The following is an 18,409-nucleotide window of genomic DNA, read 5'->3' on the forward strand; positions in this document are numbered from 1 at the left end:
TGTGGTGCCTGGGCCTGCTGGGGGGCCACGTATGGCAGCACATTGTGCTGCCTCAGGCGCTCCAGCAAGGCGCGCCCGTCGGCTGCCATGCCGCCCGTTTCGCCACGGTGGGCGGCCATCATCATCGCGAAGGCTCTGTCGCAGATCTGTTGCCTGCGTTCCTGCCTTTCCCTGAGAGTGTTTGTGCGGCCACCGCCTCCACGGCCACCGCTACCTCCACGGCCACCGCCAGCGCCGCCAAAATGAAAATGTTGGTGAAGGGACATCTGGAAAGGAAAATATGAAATATAATATATATATGTATATAATATATATATTATATATATGGTAATACTTACGTTGAAATTTCGGTGAGAAAACGAAAAAAAAGGAAAATGAGATGAGAAATTCTGTTGAACTGCTTGAGTTGAAGCCACGTGCTTTCCGTTTGTTCAATAACGCCCGCCGAAAAATCTAGAAGACCCCGGCCGCCGTCGACGCCGTTCAGTTGAGCTAAATTAGCGGCGCGGCTCAATTATTGAGCACAAAATAAATATATATTTTATTTTTAAATTGACCTGCCAAGCTACATATCATATATTGTTGGATTACATATCATTTTATTTTCATTTGTTTATATTTTCTAGAGCGAACAAACTTTAAGGTAAATTTAAAATTACCCGCAAAGTCAGCCATTTATAAATGGCTCATTTTGAGCACTTTGCGTCCATCCTTTTTCCACCGAGTTGGCATCATCTTATCTGCCTATCTGGTCACACTCATTTTTCTGCAAGCCGGCGCCGGTTTTTGTTTAGAGTTTTGTTAACTTTTTGCCACTTTCCTTTTAATCATGAAATCATCTTCTTCAAGTGATGAAGACCATCCAACAACCTCCAGCCTACCTCCATGGGACGAAAGGCCATGGAACAAAGACCTGCCCGTAACATTCACAAGATGGGTTGAAGCACTAACCATACAGTATATAGATGTGCCAGTTCATACAACGAAAGGGGCGCAGCTGAGCTTGCAGCGAACGTTCCCAGATCTTCGGCTTTGGGATTGGCCGCGTTCGGCTCTGGGAATGGCCGCGATCGGCTCATGACGTCACACGAGCCGACTGGCAGCAAGCATGCATGTGTTATGTACGTGTACACTCCAAAATATATGATTGTATGCATAGAATAATTTTTAGCTGCCGAAACCGACTTTGTTCGAGATTTCGGTTTACGTAAACGTGTGTGTGCCATGTATTCACACATACTGTGCTTGTGTGTGGGCTCTACAATTGTTGGCCGCTTGAATTGGTTTTTCGTTTTGTTTTGAGGGCTGATGTGATGTAGCGACCTATTCAGGGCCGGATCAACCCTCAACCGGGCCCTGGGCAACCATCAATCTGGGGCCCTCCTTTATTTTGTATTTTTCTCAGTGGCTAATATATTTTTTATTCATTATTTGGAGTTTTGTTTTTTCAACAAAATTTTTCTGTTATCCCTAGGGGGCCCTAGGCAACTGCTAATCCGGCCCTGGACCTATTCCCGTCGTAAGACTTCATATTTTCTTGGTTTGTTCTGTAGCTCGACTCGACGCGGGTTGAGGCATTGACGAAGCGGTTCATAAAATATTTTTTCGTTTTGTTTTGAAAAGCTGATGTTGCGACGGGCGCGCGGTTCTCTTTTAGGCTAGCCTTTGCCTCTGCTTTCGGCTTCGTCAATGCCTCAACCCGCGTCGAGTCGAGCGACAGAATACACCAAGAAAATATTAAGTCTTACGACGGGAATAGGTCCAGGGCCGGATTAGCAGTTGCCTAGGGCCTCCTAGGGATAAAGAAAAATTTTGTTGAAAAAACAAAACTCCAAATAATGAATAAAAAATATAATAGCCACTGAGAAAAATACAAAATAAAGGAGGGCCCCATATTGATGGTTGCCCACCGTTGAGGGTTGATCCGGCCCTGAATAGGTCGCTACATCACATCAGCCCTCAAAACAAAACGAAAAACCAATTCAAGCGGCCAACAATTGTAGAGCCCACACACAAGCATAGTATGTGTGAATACATGGCACACACACATTTACGTAACCTGTAAACGAAACTCAAAACAAACTCAAAACGTTTTCGGAAAATAAGAATTGATACAAAATTTTGTCGTGTCTGTTTACACACATACATTTGCAATTCTCAGCTTGCTTTCGCTTCCCGACATGAGTCATACATGCCGAACGGCCCAGCTCCCGACCCGAGTGTCTCAGCCTCACAGAGCCAAAGCGCTGGGAGCCGGGACAGAACACCCAGCTTGCGCCCCTTTTGTTGTATGAACTGGCACATCTATATACTGTATGGTTAGTGCCAGCACGTCGTTAAGTGGCCTGACTCTCTCCGTGGCAAGATGCTTTTGTCCCGACTGGTCCCATGTGGTCACATATTTTAATATGTAAGGATGACGATAGATCGCAAGGTTCTAAAATAACAATTAGAAACTCGCTCAAGTAAAAAAACTCGGCAATGGTAGTCATAAATTTACCTTTATCGCTCTCTCCAGTGAAGCTCCATAGCCAACCAAAAGGGGAAACCAATCCAATAGGCAATGCTGACGACGGCAGTGGTCAGACAAGCCACTCCGATCACAAAGAACTGAAAGTGCAATTCATCATGAGCATAATGGTTGGCAGTACTGCAAATCTACCACTAAATACCGGTCCCAGGCAGTGGGTGTAGTTGTCCACAACCCAAAAGATGGGTGTCACGCACACACATCCCCGCTCTCATTTCAGGTACGAGGGTCGCGACGATGAAGTTCAACACACTGGCGGAGCAGCAGCATCAAATTTAAATATATATCTATAAGGACAGACAGACAGATGGTTGACGGACTTTTGATTTTCTTTTAAAAGTTTATTTTTCTTCCTTAAAGACGGACTTTTGATTTTCTTTTAAAAATTTATTTTTCTTCCTTAAATTTAATAAATACATATATGATTACAATTAACAATTATTAAAAAATGCGTTATATAATAATAATAATGGAACTGTTTCGGAAGAAACCACTCTTCCTCATCAGCGATCTTTCATTTCCAAATAAGGAAAATGAGGTCGATCGGACAGCTTTTCTCATAATAACGAGATTTTTATCTCGTAAAGACAAGATTTTTATCTCGTAAAGACAAGATTTTTTATCTCGTAAAGACAAGATTTTTATCTCGTAAAGACAAGATTTTTATCTCGTAAAGACAAGATTTTTATTTTTAATTCAATTCATTAATATGCATTTCCCTTTTTACGGAACGTTCGTTCCATTCTAAAAGGTTTATTACATTTCCCACTACGGTGGTTAGATAATGTATTGGGTGAGCTTTAACATCATCCAAATCTGCAAATGCCATAATATTTGCAACATTTTCTTTTATCGTCTTTCCTTTCAGCTCAAAGTTGTCGCTGATTAAATTCGATAAATTTATGTCTCTATTAGAAGTGGGGAAATACCTTTCTAACAATTTTGTTATATTATCTACTTGAACGATGGCACTTTTTCTAAGTTTTTCCGACAATTGATGCTCATTTAATCTAGATATCCGTTCTTTTATATCTGTGCAAACTCTAAAATAAGTGGTTTTTGCAAATATTTGACTATACGTAAACTCTAACGCCACGTCTACATTGAGTGGGTGCCTGATATGCACTCTCTTTAAGTGATCTTTATCTGCCAATACTGGGAAATATGTACCAGCTGTGGAAATTGCAAAGGAATTTGCACGGCATTTGTCAGAAATGATCGCCATTAAGTTACTTTCCATTTCATTAATAACAATTTGTTCTAAAACAGTTTGCACGGCTTCATTTATTATGATAGAACCCAATTTAGATCCTTTCTTTAAAGCAACTAATTTCAAATAAAGATATTTGAATTTTTTTCCTTTCAAATTAAATGCTGCAACTGCCATGATTTTAACTTTGTGCAAAACTTTGTTCATATACTTAAAATGGTACAAATGGTACTCATCAAAATATATAACAAACTTTTTGTTCTGAAAAAGCCGTAAATTGTCCCTGAGATCTATAATCCCCTCCTCAACCAAATGAGAGCTCATTGAGAGCATTTGCATTATGGAATCTTGAATTTCCATTTTGGGAAACTTTACCCCTTTGGAATATTTTGTAAATATTTTAAACATAATTTTTTTCATACTTGCAGTTTTAACATATCATGAATTGATTATTGTGAGGCTGTCGGCAAATGCACCAAAGCCTGTTCGGGTCATCGATCGGCTCATTAGCCAGGGATGGTTCCCTTGAATCTTCATCGATCGGCTCATTAGCCAGGGATGGTTCCCTTGAATCTTCATCGATCGGCTCGAGGTTGTGGCCGGACCTGATGGTGCGCTGCACTCCTTCACTACCTCTTCCTGAGGCTGTTCCATAAGTGGAGAGTGGCGTGTAAATGTGGCGTGCTCCTGTTGTCGCTGCTGCTCCTCCTGCTCCAGCTCTCGCTGCTCCTCCAGCTCCATTTGTCGCTGCTGCTCCTCCCGGCCAATCAGTATGCCCGTGATGGGGCACAACTGGACCTGTGCTCGTGCTGATTTTTTTTCGTGCTCTTCTATGGCACGCTCTACGATTGAATCCTGCTCTGATTCTTCCTCTGAATCCTCCTCTGCATCCTCCTCTGCATCTCTCACTGCATCTCTCTCTGCATCTTTTTCTGCATCTCTCTTTGTACGCGTACTCGCGTACATATGATCTCCACTAGCCGTATGTACTTGGCGGGAGGTGGTAGCTCTTGCTAGTTTCTCCTGCTGGCTGCGTGCACGTGCACGAGCTCTTGCTAGTTTCTTCTGCTGGATACGCAGTGACGGCAATACGTGACGGGCGCGTTGACAGCTGACACTGCATGGATATGGGAGCATTTGAAATCCTGCACGCTGTATTATTATTATCATTATTGGTCCATTGGACAAATGTATGTATTATTGCTCCAGTGAGCGGCCTGGGCCTCCTGCGGGACATATTGGACATGAGCGGCCTGGGCCTCCTGCGAGACATATTGGACGTGTTGTACCTGGGCCTGCTGGAAAATATGAAATATAATATATATATATATATTATATATATGGTAATACTTACGTTGTATTGGACGTGTGGTGCCTGGGCCTGCTGGGGGGCCACCGAAACGTATGGCAGCACATTATGCTGCCTCAGACGCTCCAGCAAGGCGCGCCCGTCGGCTGCCATGCCGCCCGTTTCGCCACGGTGGACGGCCATCATCATCGCGAACGCTCTGTCGCAGATGGCTTGCCTGCGATCCTGCCTTTCCCTTAGGGTGTTTGTGCGGCCACCGCTACCTCCACGGCCGCTACCTCCACGGCCACCACCGCCAGCGCCGCCAAAATGAAAATGTTGGTGAAGGGACATCTGGAAAGGAAAATATGATATATATATATATTGTTCAGTCGCATATTTATGCAGTAATTAATATTACATAATATACACTTATCGAATAAGTCAGGTCGACCCATGTAACGGGAGACATAATAACAAACGACAAGGCATTGTAGCTGAGTCAACAATAACCGCTTCTGCAGCAATTTCTGCCAACGATGCGATCGCTCGTCAGAGGGCAAAAACACTGGTGCAATTGCTGACTATCACAATTGCCCAATAACACAATATCATATTAAATCCAAATTAATTCAATATTAATTCCAATTCCCTTTTACCATATTCTAACTAGACTCAGCACTTTCTGTACCTTTTGTTACCTATAAATAGAAATTAAGTTTGTTGAATAAAATCAGTATCAGAAACAGTACCATCACTGCCTGTTCACTCATTCTCTACAACTGCAATCAACAGAGGCTGTCGCCGTGTCTTCAGACCCTCATTTGCTCGACGTAGGAAACCCTCTCCGCAGTCCAACTGGTTCAAGTTCTAGTTGCGACGACAAATTTTTAGACGGTTTATGTACCGTATGCATACCAAAACACACACACAATCACACATTAACATTTGGTGACCCCGACCCCAAGTAAGAGGCGAAATGGAGGAACACGCTGTCACCACGGAGACTTACAGCAAATTGCCTTCACTATGTCGCCATAGTAGCGTCCATAAAACGCATTCTGAGACAATTCTCAGAGGCGGGAGGACGTACATCAAGTGATTTGATAAAATCACTATGGACTCAAGCACAAGAAGTCCATTTTACTATTCACGAAGAATACGATAACCCAGAGGAAGGAGGATACAACATGGAAGCCTACCTGACCCTGGAAAAAGAGGTTCAAAGTGCATTGGCAAAACCAGCCACATCAAACAATAATGACGTGCAGCTTCCACGCATTAACATTCCCAAGTTTGATGGGGACATACTGAAATGGTCCCAGTTCTATGACCTGTTTTCATTTATGATACATGAAACAAACATGCCCACAGTTAGGAAGATGTGGTATCTGAAAACAACCGTAACTGGAGAGGCAGAAAGATTGATCCGACATATCGATCTAAAGGAAGAAAACTATTTGAGCGCCTGGGAAATTCTGATTGATACATACAACAATCCCAGAGACGTCGCTAGCACGGTATTAAACCGCTTCCTAAATTATAACACAGTTAATGACGACTCCAAGTCATTAAAAGAGTCGTACGTTACAACTATCGAATCCCTGGCATCACTAAAGGGATTGGGCATCAATATATCCACATGGGATCCAATATTGATTGCCGTCATCAAAAATAAGCTGGATGTCACTAACAGAGCCTTGTACGAGCAATCATTGGGAAGCTCAAAGGAAATACAGGCTTTGGACACAATGCTTCAGTTCCTAGAACAAAGAGTTCGAGCTCTAGGAACAGGCAAAAAGACACAAATGTCAAGGAAAGAGCCAAAGGGCACAACATGTGCAACAGTAAATACTGGAAAATCGAAGACGCCTCTCTGCTCATTCTGCAAGAAGGTAAGCCATTGGCTCTACGGATGCGATGAGTTTCGCTCCAAATCACCATCAGAACGACTAAATTGGGTACAAAAGCAGAAATTGTGTGTCAACTGTTTTAAAACAAGCCACAAAACAAATGCATGCCCAGGTCGGACATGTTTCAAATGCGACAAAAAACACAATACACTGCTGCACTTGGACATACCATCGGGCGTAAGTACAGAACCAAGAGCACCGACGGTTGGCGCAGCAAGTAACAATAATTACAACCTGTTAGCTACAGCAAAAGTAGCAGTAGAAGCAAACAATGGACAGAGAGCCAATTTCAGAGCCTTGCTGGATTCAGGATCACAGATCAACCTGATCTCTGAACGAATGGCATCAATGTTGTCAGTAAAACTTAATGATACAACATTACGCATCGAAGGAATTGGAGGTCAGTCAAAGACCAGCAGAGCACGAGTAAATGTTCTAATAAAATCACTTCACGGCGGATTTACGCAAAGAATTGAAGCATTCGTACTACCTCAGATAATTGCTGATCAACCAGCGCAGGCACTCGATGAAATGAACTTGAACATACCAAACAATTGCCCATTGGCAGATCCGGATTTCTATAAACCGGGAAAGGTCGACATGCTCATCGGAGCAGAACACTATTATTCGCTACTACTCCCAGACCAAAAACAGCCAAAGTCAGGAGGTCCGTTGCTTCAAAATACAAAATTGGGATGGATTGTGGCAGGAAAAATCAGGTCTGCACACAACTCCGCATCCATTTGTGCAATTGGACTCAACGAGCTAATGGAAAAATTCTGGACTCTGGACAATTTAGAGACGGAAGAAAAACCACGCACGCCAATCGAAGCACATTGCGAAGCTCACTTTATAGAGAACTTACAAACAGCATCGGATGGCAGGTTGATAGTAAAACTCCCTTTTTCCGAACACTCTTCAGCCCTGGGGGGGTCTTTGGAAACTGCAACGAAACGATTCCTGGCATTAGAGCGACGGATTTCACCAGACACCTGGAAAGACTATGTGGAATTTATGAATGAATATGAAGGACTTGGACACATGAAGATGGTCCCAGCAACTCAAGTGCCGGAGAGACACTACTTCATACCACACCACTGTGTACTCAAACCTGAGAGCACCAGCACAAAGTTACGGGTCGTGTTTGATGCATCATGCAAATCAACAAGTGGAAAGTCTCTAAACGACATTCTGCATGCCGGACCCACAGTTCAGAGTGAACTTATGTCCATTCTACTACGTTTTCGTATACATAAGTACGTATTCACAGCGGACATCGAGAAAATGTACCGACAAGTGTGGATAAGTCCAGAGGATCAGTTTCATCAGATGATAGTCTGGAGAAACAATCCATCTGAAGATATCAGGTACTATCGCTTAAAAACAGTCACATATGGGACCACATCTGCTCCATTCCTGGCAACGAAATGTCTGGATCATTTGGCAACTCGGAGCCAAAACAGATTACCTATTGGATCTGCTGCATTGAAGAACGATTTCTATGTGGACGACTGTCTTACTGGCGCGGATACCATTCAGGAAGCGATACAAGTTCAACAAGAACTTAATAAAATATTGCTACCGTTCGGTCTTAAACTTCGCAAATGGTGCTCCAACAACGACCAGCTCTTGCAAGGAATCCCTAAAGAGGACATTGTAAACGACGTCAAACTAGGTGAAACATTAGAGCAATACAGCGTGAAAACGCTGGGTCTCATTTGGATGCCAAAACAAGACCAACTGCGAGGACGAACCACAAAAAGCCAAGCAACACGCATCACCAAAAGGGTCGTGTGCTCAGAATTGGCCCAAATCTTTGACCCACTGGGTCTCTTTGCCCCGGTGATAGTCAAGGCAAAAATATTTATGCAACAGCTGTGGGAGATTAAACTCGATTGGGACGATGAACTGCCATTACAACTCCAAAACGAATGGAAGGAGTACCGGGAGGACCTACAATCATTAAACTCAATGGAGATTCCCCGGCACGTATATGATGGAAAAGTGCCAGTCACCCAGGATCTACATACCTTTGTAGACGCATCGGAACGAGCCTATGGCGCGGCAGTGTACGTACGAGCCACCTACAAAAACAATCAGGTCTCTGTACGACTATTATGCTCAAAATCTCGAGTAGCACCCACCGCCAAACAATCCCTACCACGTCTAGAACTGTGCGCTGCAGTTTTAGGTGCCGAACTCACCAATCGAGTTAGAAAGGATCTCCATATGAATCCTGACACAGTATCAGGAATCTTCTGGACTGATTCCACCGTTGTACTGTCCTGGATTAACGCATCGGCGTCCACATACCACACATTCGTGGCAAATCGAATCGCCAAAATCCAGGCATTGACGAACCAATTACAATGGCGTCATGTTTCATCAGCCAACAACGCAGCAGATGTCCTTTCAAGAGGAATCCTAGCAAGCAAGCTAAGGGATCATAGTCTATGGCTATACGGACCATTATTCTTGCACGGATCAGAAGATAAATGGACAAAACCACCCATCATTGAGCCCAGAAATCTCGAGAGAAAGGCTAAGCATGTCAGCTTGCCAATCGCATCTAGCTCTCTCGGAGAAGAGTTATACACATGCAGACATAGCAACTCGTTCAACAAACTACAACGTATTGTAGCGTACATGTTTCGCTTCTGCTACAAAACAACTAATAGAGCACCTACAACGACACTTTGCGCAGGAGAACTAAGGCGTGCTCGCACTATGATCCTACGAACGATTCAACAAGTTGAGTTCACAGCGGATTTAAAACAATTAAAACGCTATAAAACAGTGGATAAAAAGAGTTCAATCATTTCGTTATCTCCCTTACTAGGAGATGATGAGCTCATCCGAGTTGGCGGAAGACTCGAAGAAGCTCAAATTCCGTTCAATGCAAAACATCCAATCCTGCTACCGTACAACGACCCAATAGTCAAAATGATTATGCGTGAGCTTCATGAGGAAAATCTGCATTGCGGTGCCCAAGCATTAAGGGCAATCGCAAGACAACAATATTGGATTATCAACGACAAGACGATGGCTAGAAGCATCATACATAGCTGTATTACATGCACCAGAGCCAGACCAAAGCTGATGCACCAGATCATGGGCAATCTTCCAGCACAAAGAGTCACGCAAGCACGCCCATTCCTTAATGCAGGCGTTGACTACTGTGGACCAATTATGATCCACCATAAAATCCGAGGAAAACGGCCAGATAAGGCATACATTGCCGTATTCTGCTGCTTCTCCACAAAGGCTGTACATCTGGAGTTAGTAAGTGACTTAACCACAGATGCATTCTTGGCAGCACTCCGGCGATTCCTTAGCAGACGCGGGAAGTGTCAGACTATTCATTGCGACAACGCAACAAATTTCGTCGGCGCAAATAACAAGCTAAAGGAATTGAAAGAAGAAATATTTAGCGAAAGGGCACATGCTCTGATCACAAATCATTGCAAAAAAAAACAAGTAGATTTTAAATTCATTCCTCCTCGGGCCCCATCGTTTGGCGGCCTCTGGGAAGCTGCGGTAAAATCAGCGAAAAGGCTGTTAGTTACAACCACAGAAACAGCATCCTTGACGTTTGAGGAGCTGAACACAGTCATAATCGAAATTGAAGCAATTCTGAACTCCCGACCTATAACTCCAATGTCAAATGATCCAACGGATACAAGTGCGCTTACTCCAGGGCATTTCCTGATCGGTGAACCTTTGACCGCAGCACCTGACGTCAACACCGATCGTCAAGAGAAAACTCTGGTTAAGCGCTGGGAATTGGTTTCACGCTTAAAACATGCATTTTGGAAACAATGGTCTACGGAATACCTCCACGAACTACAAACTCGCCATAAATGGAAAACCACCGCTCCAAACGTGACCGAAGGATTATTAGTTTTGGTGAAGGAAGACAACCTTCCAGTAATGAAATGGCCAATGGGTCGCATCATCAAAACTTATCCTGGGCAAGACAACCATGTACGAGTGGTTGATGTCAAAACATCGTCCGGCGTATACAAACGCCCCATCAGTCGTCTCGCCCCATTACTCTCAGAGGAGGTAGCAACAAAACGCTCCAAAAATGCTATTCAAGACATTGCGGAAATAAAGGAGCCACCAATACAGCGAAAAGGGTTATCATTACCTACACTAACATCCACATTGGTAGTGCTACTTCTCATGCTGCCATTAGCATTTTCACAATCAATAAATGTGACGCAATTTGCAAACAAGCCTGGAATATTCTATGAGAAACTTGGAACCTCAAGAATGACCACTTCCGAATGGACCATGATTGTATACTACGACTTGGATCCATATTGGAAGGATATGCAAGTCATGTCAGCCGGAATGTCCGAACTAAGACACATGTGCCCTGAACTAAAAAATGTTCCAGCGTGCAACTCCATATTTCAACACTTTCAACATTTGTACAAAGAACTACAAACAGGAAATATGCTAATGATGCCTCTCGACAACGCAGATCACCGCTGGATATAGTAGGAAACGTGGCACACCAGCTATTCGGTGTACTTGACTCTACATATGCTGAGAAAATGGCCAAAGTAATCGAAAAGGTACAAACCAACGAAGACTTTCTGCTACATCTACTACGAAATCAAACGTCAATTGTCGACTCCACAATGAACGTGATCAGGAAGGATAAGTCAGCCATGGACAACCGCCTAAAGGTATTGGAACAACAAGTGGCAACCATCAGCCGAGAAAGAGGAACATATCATGGCGATCATCTAATTCAGTCATACCTAGGGCTCACAGCACAACTAACTCTGCTGACAACGAGTCTTCAACGTATGCAGTCTGACATATCTGATGTATTAATCGGCATTCACCATCGGACAATAAGCCCAACACTAGTATCTCCTGAGCAATTAAGAGAGCAACTAGACCAAATCCGGGATCACTTACCAGCTGATCAAATGTTGCCTGTCACGAATTTCGACGCTGCTTTAAACTACTCAACGCAGAATACATCTGCTTTGATCATCAAACAGTCTTCAATGTCGACAATCGCTGTGAGTTTCAGCTGTTTAACAATAAAACAGCACCTTTATGTGAAGTGACCCACACGAAGGCGGACATGGTGTGGTCCAAAACTCAGCAAGCAAATAAATGGATTTTTGCAACACACTCTACAATGAGACTTCAGGCAGTTTGCAACGGCTCTCTATATATATTATATATATGGTAATACTTACGTTGAGAAAACGAAAAAAAAGGAAAATGAGAAAAACCTTCTGTTGAACTGTACTGTAGTTGAAGCCACGTGCTTTCCGTTTGTTCAATAACGCCCGCCGAAAAATCTAGAAGACTCCGGCCGCCGTCGACGCCGTTCAGTTGAGCTAAATGAGCGGCGCGGCTCAATTATTGAGCACAAAATAAATATATATATTTTATTTTTAAATTGACCTGCCAAGCTACATATCATATATTGTTGGATTACATATCATTTTATTTTCATTTGTTTATATTTTCTAGAGCGAACAAACTTTAAGGTAAATTTAAAAATTAAATTAAATCATCAAAGTCAGCCATTTTTAAATGGCTCATTTTGAGCACTTTGCGTCCATCCTTTTTCCACCGAGTTGGCATCATCTCATCTGCCTATCTGGTCACACTCATTTTTCTGCAAGCCGGCGCCGGTTTTTGTTTAGAGTTTTGTTAACTTTTTGCCACTTTCCTTTTAATCATCAAATCATCTTCTTCAAGCGATGAAGACCATCCAACAACCTCCAGCCTACCTCCATGGGACGAAAGGCCATGGAACAAAGACCTGCCCGTAACATTCACAAGATGGGTTGAAGTGCATGGTCATGCGTCCAGTTTTTCAAGTTGCAGTTCTTCCAGCGATGTAAGTAAATTAAAGTATATGTAAGTATATTTTATATTTTCACTTATTTATATTTTCTAGAGCGAACTAGAATTAGGATTCGTAAGATGCAAACAATGCAAGAAAAAAATGATTAAAAAATCCTTACTAAGACATAAACAGTATAGCTGTGCATTTGGACCAAAGACAACAGATTTCGAATGCCCGCTCTGTCCATATAAGAGCGCTAAGAAAGTGAATCTGAAGATGCATCTTCAGAGCGTCCATGACGTACACGCTCGCCTGGGGAATTGAATCACAGTCGAATTGAGCTCAAGTTCCGACAGCGACGACGTTCTAAGTAAGTACGAACCGAACATTATTAGAACAATATTTATTTCATTTTATTTTTAGATCAAAAAATAAAGAAACTCAAACGCCGCATCTTTGCCCCAGGAGCCCCTAAACCACCATTGAAAGCCTATGTGCGGTTCACAAACGAAAGACGGAAGGAACTGAAACGCGACTGCCTGCAAACCTGGCTGCAACTTTCGAAAATTCACCGCGAAAAATTCATTTATGATAAATGGCATCAGCTTTCGAAAGAGTGCAAGGTTCCGTACATAGAAGCGGCCGCCAAAGGCCAAGCTATGTAAGTCAAGTTAAGTTAAGTTTACAGTGCAATGTAATAATTATTCTTACTTTCCTTCCATAGATACAAAAAGAAGTTGCGCCGATTTTTAAGGCAGAATCCAAACATTCTGGAAGAAGAGTTGGCGAAGCTTAAGAAGAAACAAACGAAAAGAAAGGCCGTCTCCAGCTCCAGCAGCGATTTGACTGGTAAGTACATTTTACAATGCAAGGTGTTTTTGTAAATTTACCCCCTTTTTTTCAAGATGATGACGACCCACATGACCTTGTCCCGCTATCCAAGGTTATCCGATTAGATGATCCCCACCGGGCCAATGGAAGCTCTGCTGCTGTCAAAAATAAGGAGCCAGTCGCGTCTACAAGCAAAAGTCTGTCCACTGAGAGTGTTCCCCTGCCTCTCAATACGCGCCGCACGTCGGTCCGCGCCCAGGCTAATATCATGGACTACGAAAGCGGAGACGAAACGGATATTCGAGAACTATATTGAAATGAAATGTTTTCGCGTATACGTGGAGGAACACCTTCAGCTTGTCGACAAGCGTCCGTACGAGAAATACGAGAAATATTTCGGCACGTTAGATGCAGAGTAAATAGCATTTCGTGCAAACACGAAAGGAGTAGTATAAGAATATGAATATAAAGAAAAAATGTATTGGTTTTGTTTTACAGAGTTTTCTGTTCTAAGAATATTCCTAATAAGTGCATTAAAATGTAATACGGATTGTGGTCTACTGACGAGTGGAAGCACGTCATGTCGAGAGCGTAACGCCACAGGACTTCCATGTGCAAGTGAAAATACAGGAAGAGCAAAAGCAGGAAGTGGAAGCCGAAGATGAGAATGTTGAGGCAGAGGATAGAAGAGTGCTACGAGGATAGCATAATAGAAGAGAGCGAAAACGAGGAATATAATGATGTGAAACCATATGAAGAGAGCCGTCAGAGGAGAGCTTGCCAAAAGCTCAGAATCCGATGTTGAGGATGACCCTGTGCCAAACTCCCAGGACGAGAAACCTACCATATATTCATACAAATGTGAAATCTGCCGCAAACCCTACAAAAAGCCGAATGCATACAAGAGACACATGCTGGAAGTGCATAATGTCATGCCCAACGACTTGCCAAATCTCGACTGCCACCAATGCGGGGCCAGCTTTCCCACAGTGCCTCAGCTGCAGACCCACCAGCGCAGTCACTTTCCGGCCAAAAACAAGGCGGACAACTCCTGCCCGCACTGTGCGAAGCTCTTCACCACGCCGGGGAACCCTCAAGCGCCACATGGAAGCAGATGAAGCCCTACATCTGTGCAAAGAGCTTCAATTTTCTCGCCGCTCTCAATGATCACAAGCTGGTCCACACCGACGAGTGTCCCTTCGAATGCCCATCTGCCACCGAGAACAAGGCCAGACTCAGGGTAATCTAATCTTTGAATCCACTTCCAGGTGCATGCCGACACGCACAGTGCCACCATCTACGAGTGCAACATCTGCGGACTGAAGCTCAAGAGCGACGAACCTTCAACAAGCACAAAATAGTCCACTCCGACAAGCGGCAATACAAGTGTGAGCTCTGCGGTGCGGAATTCAAGCGTACCAAAACATTGAAGTCCCATCTCATCCTGCACACCGGCATACGGCCGTACAAGTGTAATTTCTGCGACAAGGACTTCTCCGAATTGTCGCTCGCATAAGCGTAAGGCGCATCCCAAGGAGCTGTTGCCCGTAATCGAAGAGCTAGCAAAGGCGTGAGTACAATGATTAAGACTTTAGAATGCTCAAACATCAAGTATACGTATAAGTATAAGTACACTGATTAAGACTATACTTATAACATAACTTATATTAAGACCTGCCTTTCGAATCGTAAGGCATTTCGAATCGAAAGAAGGCCATTCCATCGTCCAAAGCGAGTGGGAATTCCAGCAAAGGACACGGAAGGTGAGAGTAAGATCTGTGAAAGCGTATTCAATATTTCTGCAATCAACTGAAACCTTCGCCAGAAGAATGTGCGGTGTTCAGCTGCTTGAAAGCATCGGTATGTGCTCTTTTATTTTTTTCCATATAGAACCACTTGTGAGGCGTGCCTCCTCCGGCCTCTTGCTTGACTTTCTGACTTTCAGATCAGTCTCCAGAGTCTCCAGTCTCCTCCACATAATGTGTGGTTAAAATTGAACAGGTGTCACCACTGAAGAAAAATGTGTGGTTAATCCTGACCCGACCCTCAGAAATATAACGACAATATACTGATGATATAGTTTGGTATTTTCGGTATTTTTGTTTGATAGTATGTATGTATATGTATGTATAAATGCAATTTCAAATAAATCAAACAACAGATTTTATGTTTACATTTTATTTATTTCCCACGCCCAAGTTTCCGGCACCCACCCCCACCCACCAGGTGTCCGTTGATCCATCCATCGACTTACAGCTGGGCTGATGATAATAATTTTGTGACATTGTTCGTAGCCGTCTCTAGATACACTACTTGATACAAAATGAGGTTTTCCAGCAAAACGCAGCTACCAAGCCAGTAAAAGTAAAACAATCTAAAAATTCTGACACAGCGCATCTCCCAACTCAACTGGAAAGCCAGCTTGACGCATATACTTGACGTATTTCAATATATATGCACATACATATGTTCACCAATTTCGGAGTATGTAGTATAGATGGCGTATTTGGTGGTAATAATAATAGTAATTGTAATGGTAATAGGTGGCGTGTTAGCAAAGAAAAAAAGCAGATGTTTTATATTTACATGTAAAATATGTAATGTAAAATGTAAATGTAAAATGTAATGTAAAAAAAAATGTGACAAATGGGAAACTTGTAAATGTACACTGCACCCCACAAAAATTGGATTTGCAATATACACCCAAAATCTTTTTAAAAAATTTTAAAACCGCTATTTGGTAACTGGCACTTTCATTATTTTAACTGAGAAAAAAAGAAACTAACTCAAACAAAAAATAATAGTTTGATAAGAAAACTTTTCAAACTTTTCCTTTCAAAGGATTTTTGATTTGTGGCGATAGAATGGATATGCCCGACCCAAATTTAAAGTTTTTATCACTCATAATGTTTCTCCAACATTGTCAACATTGACCCGAACAATTTCTGATTTTAGCTTACCGTCTGGGAAATATTTAGTTTTCAAATGCACAAATGATGAATTTAGTACGGTGTTTTTTTACGAAATTTTGACATATAAACTCAGGAAAAGTTGAAAAAAAGTATATCCTGAGTCCTTTAATTTTTTGTGTAAAGGTTTATAAATTAGGAGTAGTTTAAATCGAATCACTTCCTCTTAAAAACGTTTATAACAAATTTTTTTAAAATTCTTTAGAAAAAAGTTCTGCAATAGAAAAAAAAATCATTAAACAGTTTCTAAGCCCCAAATCTTTCAGAAAAAGTTGGTTTGGTTCCTTGAGGAAAATCGTGTCGGGCAGTGTTACGAAAGGGCGCACAGTAACCAAATCGCGCCCTATGATTTTTTTAAAAAGATTTTGAGGGGTATATACCTCTGTATATATTTTTAGTATGAGGCAGTGATCTACTCCTCCGGGCCTACAACCTAGTCTTTGTCTCGTACATAGTACATTTAAAAGTTTATATTTTTCCGCACAGTGTTACGTACTAGAAGAGTTAACGGGTATGCTGTATTTGTGGTATAAGTGTATGTGTGATACGCAGAGAAAGAAACGTTTCCGACGCCATAAAGTATATATATTCTTGATGAATGATGAAGAAATTAATTTGCATACCTCCTCCTGCGCTGCTGACACTACTTATTCTCTTTCTCGCTTGTACACACTCTGCCCTGTGACGTCGCGATCTTTCGAAGAGAAGTATAGAATCTACATTGCAGATGTGCGCAATGTGGTTCGGGGATTCCCATTTTTATTTTTACTTTAACCCATAAGGCAAAACTGTGTGGGCAATACTTTTATATTTTTATTCTTCAGAGTCGCCAGTGCATTAAATGCCCGTTTTTAATTTCTGGACAGTTCTAATTTGTGGTGGCTCTAATTTCCGAACTTTCCCTGTATAAAGATACCGAAAAAAGAATCATGCGATATGTATTTAAACAATTTTTACTTTGAAATAGTTGAAAGAAATATCTAATAAACTTAAAAATTTCTATCGAACTGTTTTCGGATTTATTTTCAGATCTTCCTTGTCTAATGGATGAAATATATGAAATCATTAGTATATTGACCTCATTTCTGTCTGTTTCTCAACTTTGAAAGGAATATTTAAAGAGCATGTAGAAAAACTCGAGAAAATTAGGGATATATTCTCGTAAAGTCAAGATAAAATTGAAAAAAACGAGAAGGAACGTTGTAAGTCGCTTCTGTGGACGCGACTCTATTTTTATAGCCGCACTCAGTAGAATATGTAGAATTCTAAAATATTTTATATTTTTTTTGTTACTTCCGTCATCTTCATCTACAATGTATATTACACATCTGCAATGTAGATTATACATCTCCGCGAAAGGTGGCGCACTGCACTGTATGTGCGAGCGAGAAAGAGAATATGTAGGTTCCTCAGTGCAGAGAGGGGCTGGGTAAGCAACTGAAAATAAATTTCTTCATTCTTCCGACCTGATCCAGATTCATCAATCTCGTAGGTATGGTCATTCTCTACGATAATACTGCGTTTTTTGTTATCTCGTATCTTCAAAATTGTGGACTCCACAGATTTTCGTCTTTTGTGGTGGTGGAAGGGGGTGGGGCAAAATTTTGAAATTAACTTGTAGTAGTGTGATATCACATGAGTCGAGAAAAAAAGTTTGGTTGCTCTAGCTCTCGTAGTCTCTGAGATCTATGCGCTCATCAAGACGGACAGACGAACGGACAGACAGACAGATATAGACTCGGATTTGGATTTTGTATGGGAATTAGAGCTTCGTCAGCCAATTATTGGCCGTTTTTCGCATCACTGCTATCGATCTAGAAGCCAAACGGGTCAGAACCGCA

The 18,409-nt window shown here is 42.2% G+C and overlaps 1 protein-coding gene, 1 long non-coding RNA gene and 1 pseudogene across 2 annotated transcripts in view; 2 read left to right on the plus strand and 1 right to left on the minus strand.

Moving 5' to 3' along the window:
* LOC111081208 overlaps nt 1-13,925 on the plus strand; it is a 46,387-nt gene extending 32,462 nt beyond the window's left edge. The window contains exons 2-6 of the mRNA XM_041595262.1: nt 12,678-12,819; nt 12,880-13,065; nt 13,191-13,429; nt 13,493-13,617; nt 13,674-13,925. Of these exons, the coding sequence (XP_041451196.1) occupies nt 12,678-12,819; nt 12,880-13,065; nt 13,191-13,429; nt 13,493-13,617; nt 13,674-13,915 (934 nt within the window). The 3' untranslated portion in view covers nt 13,916-13,925. The remainder of the gene's footprint in view (nt 1-12,677; nt 12,820-12,879; nt 13,066-13,190; nt 13,430-13,492; nt 13,618-13,673) is intronic.
* Nucleotides 2,331-2,722, minus strand: LOC121404879. Its single transcript, XR_005968251.1, has 3 exons — nt 2,673-2,722; nt 2,501-2,610; nt 2,331-2,437 (listed from the first exon to the last, which is right to left on the minus strand). It is a non-coding gene; the product is annotated as an uncharacterized LOC121404879 (long non-coding RNA).
* A 426-nt stretch (nt 13,926-14,351) lies between the features above and the next one.
* On the plus strand, nt 14,352-15,173 carry LOC111081210 (annotated as a pseudogene).
* The last annotated feature ends 3,236 nt before the right edge of the window (nt 15,174-18,409 follow it).

The sequence above is a fragment of the Drosophila obscura genome, unplaced genomic scaffold (genome assembly GCF_018151105.1).
Source record: "Drosophila obscura isolate BZ-5 IFL unplaced genomic scaffold, ASM1815110v1 contig_46, whole genome shotgun sequence".
NCBI classification, from domain to species: Eukaryota; Metazoa; Arthropoda; class Insecta; order Diptera; family Drosophilidae; genus Drosophila; species Drosophila obscura.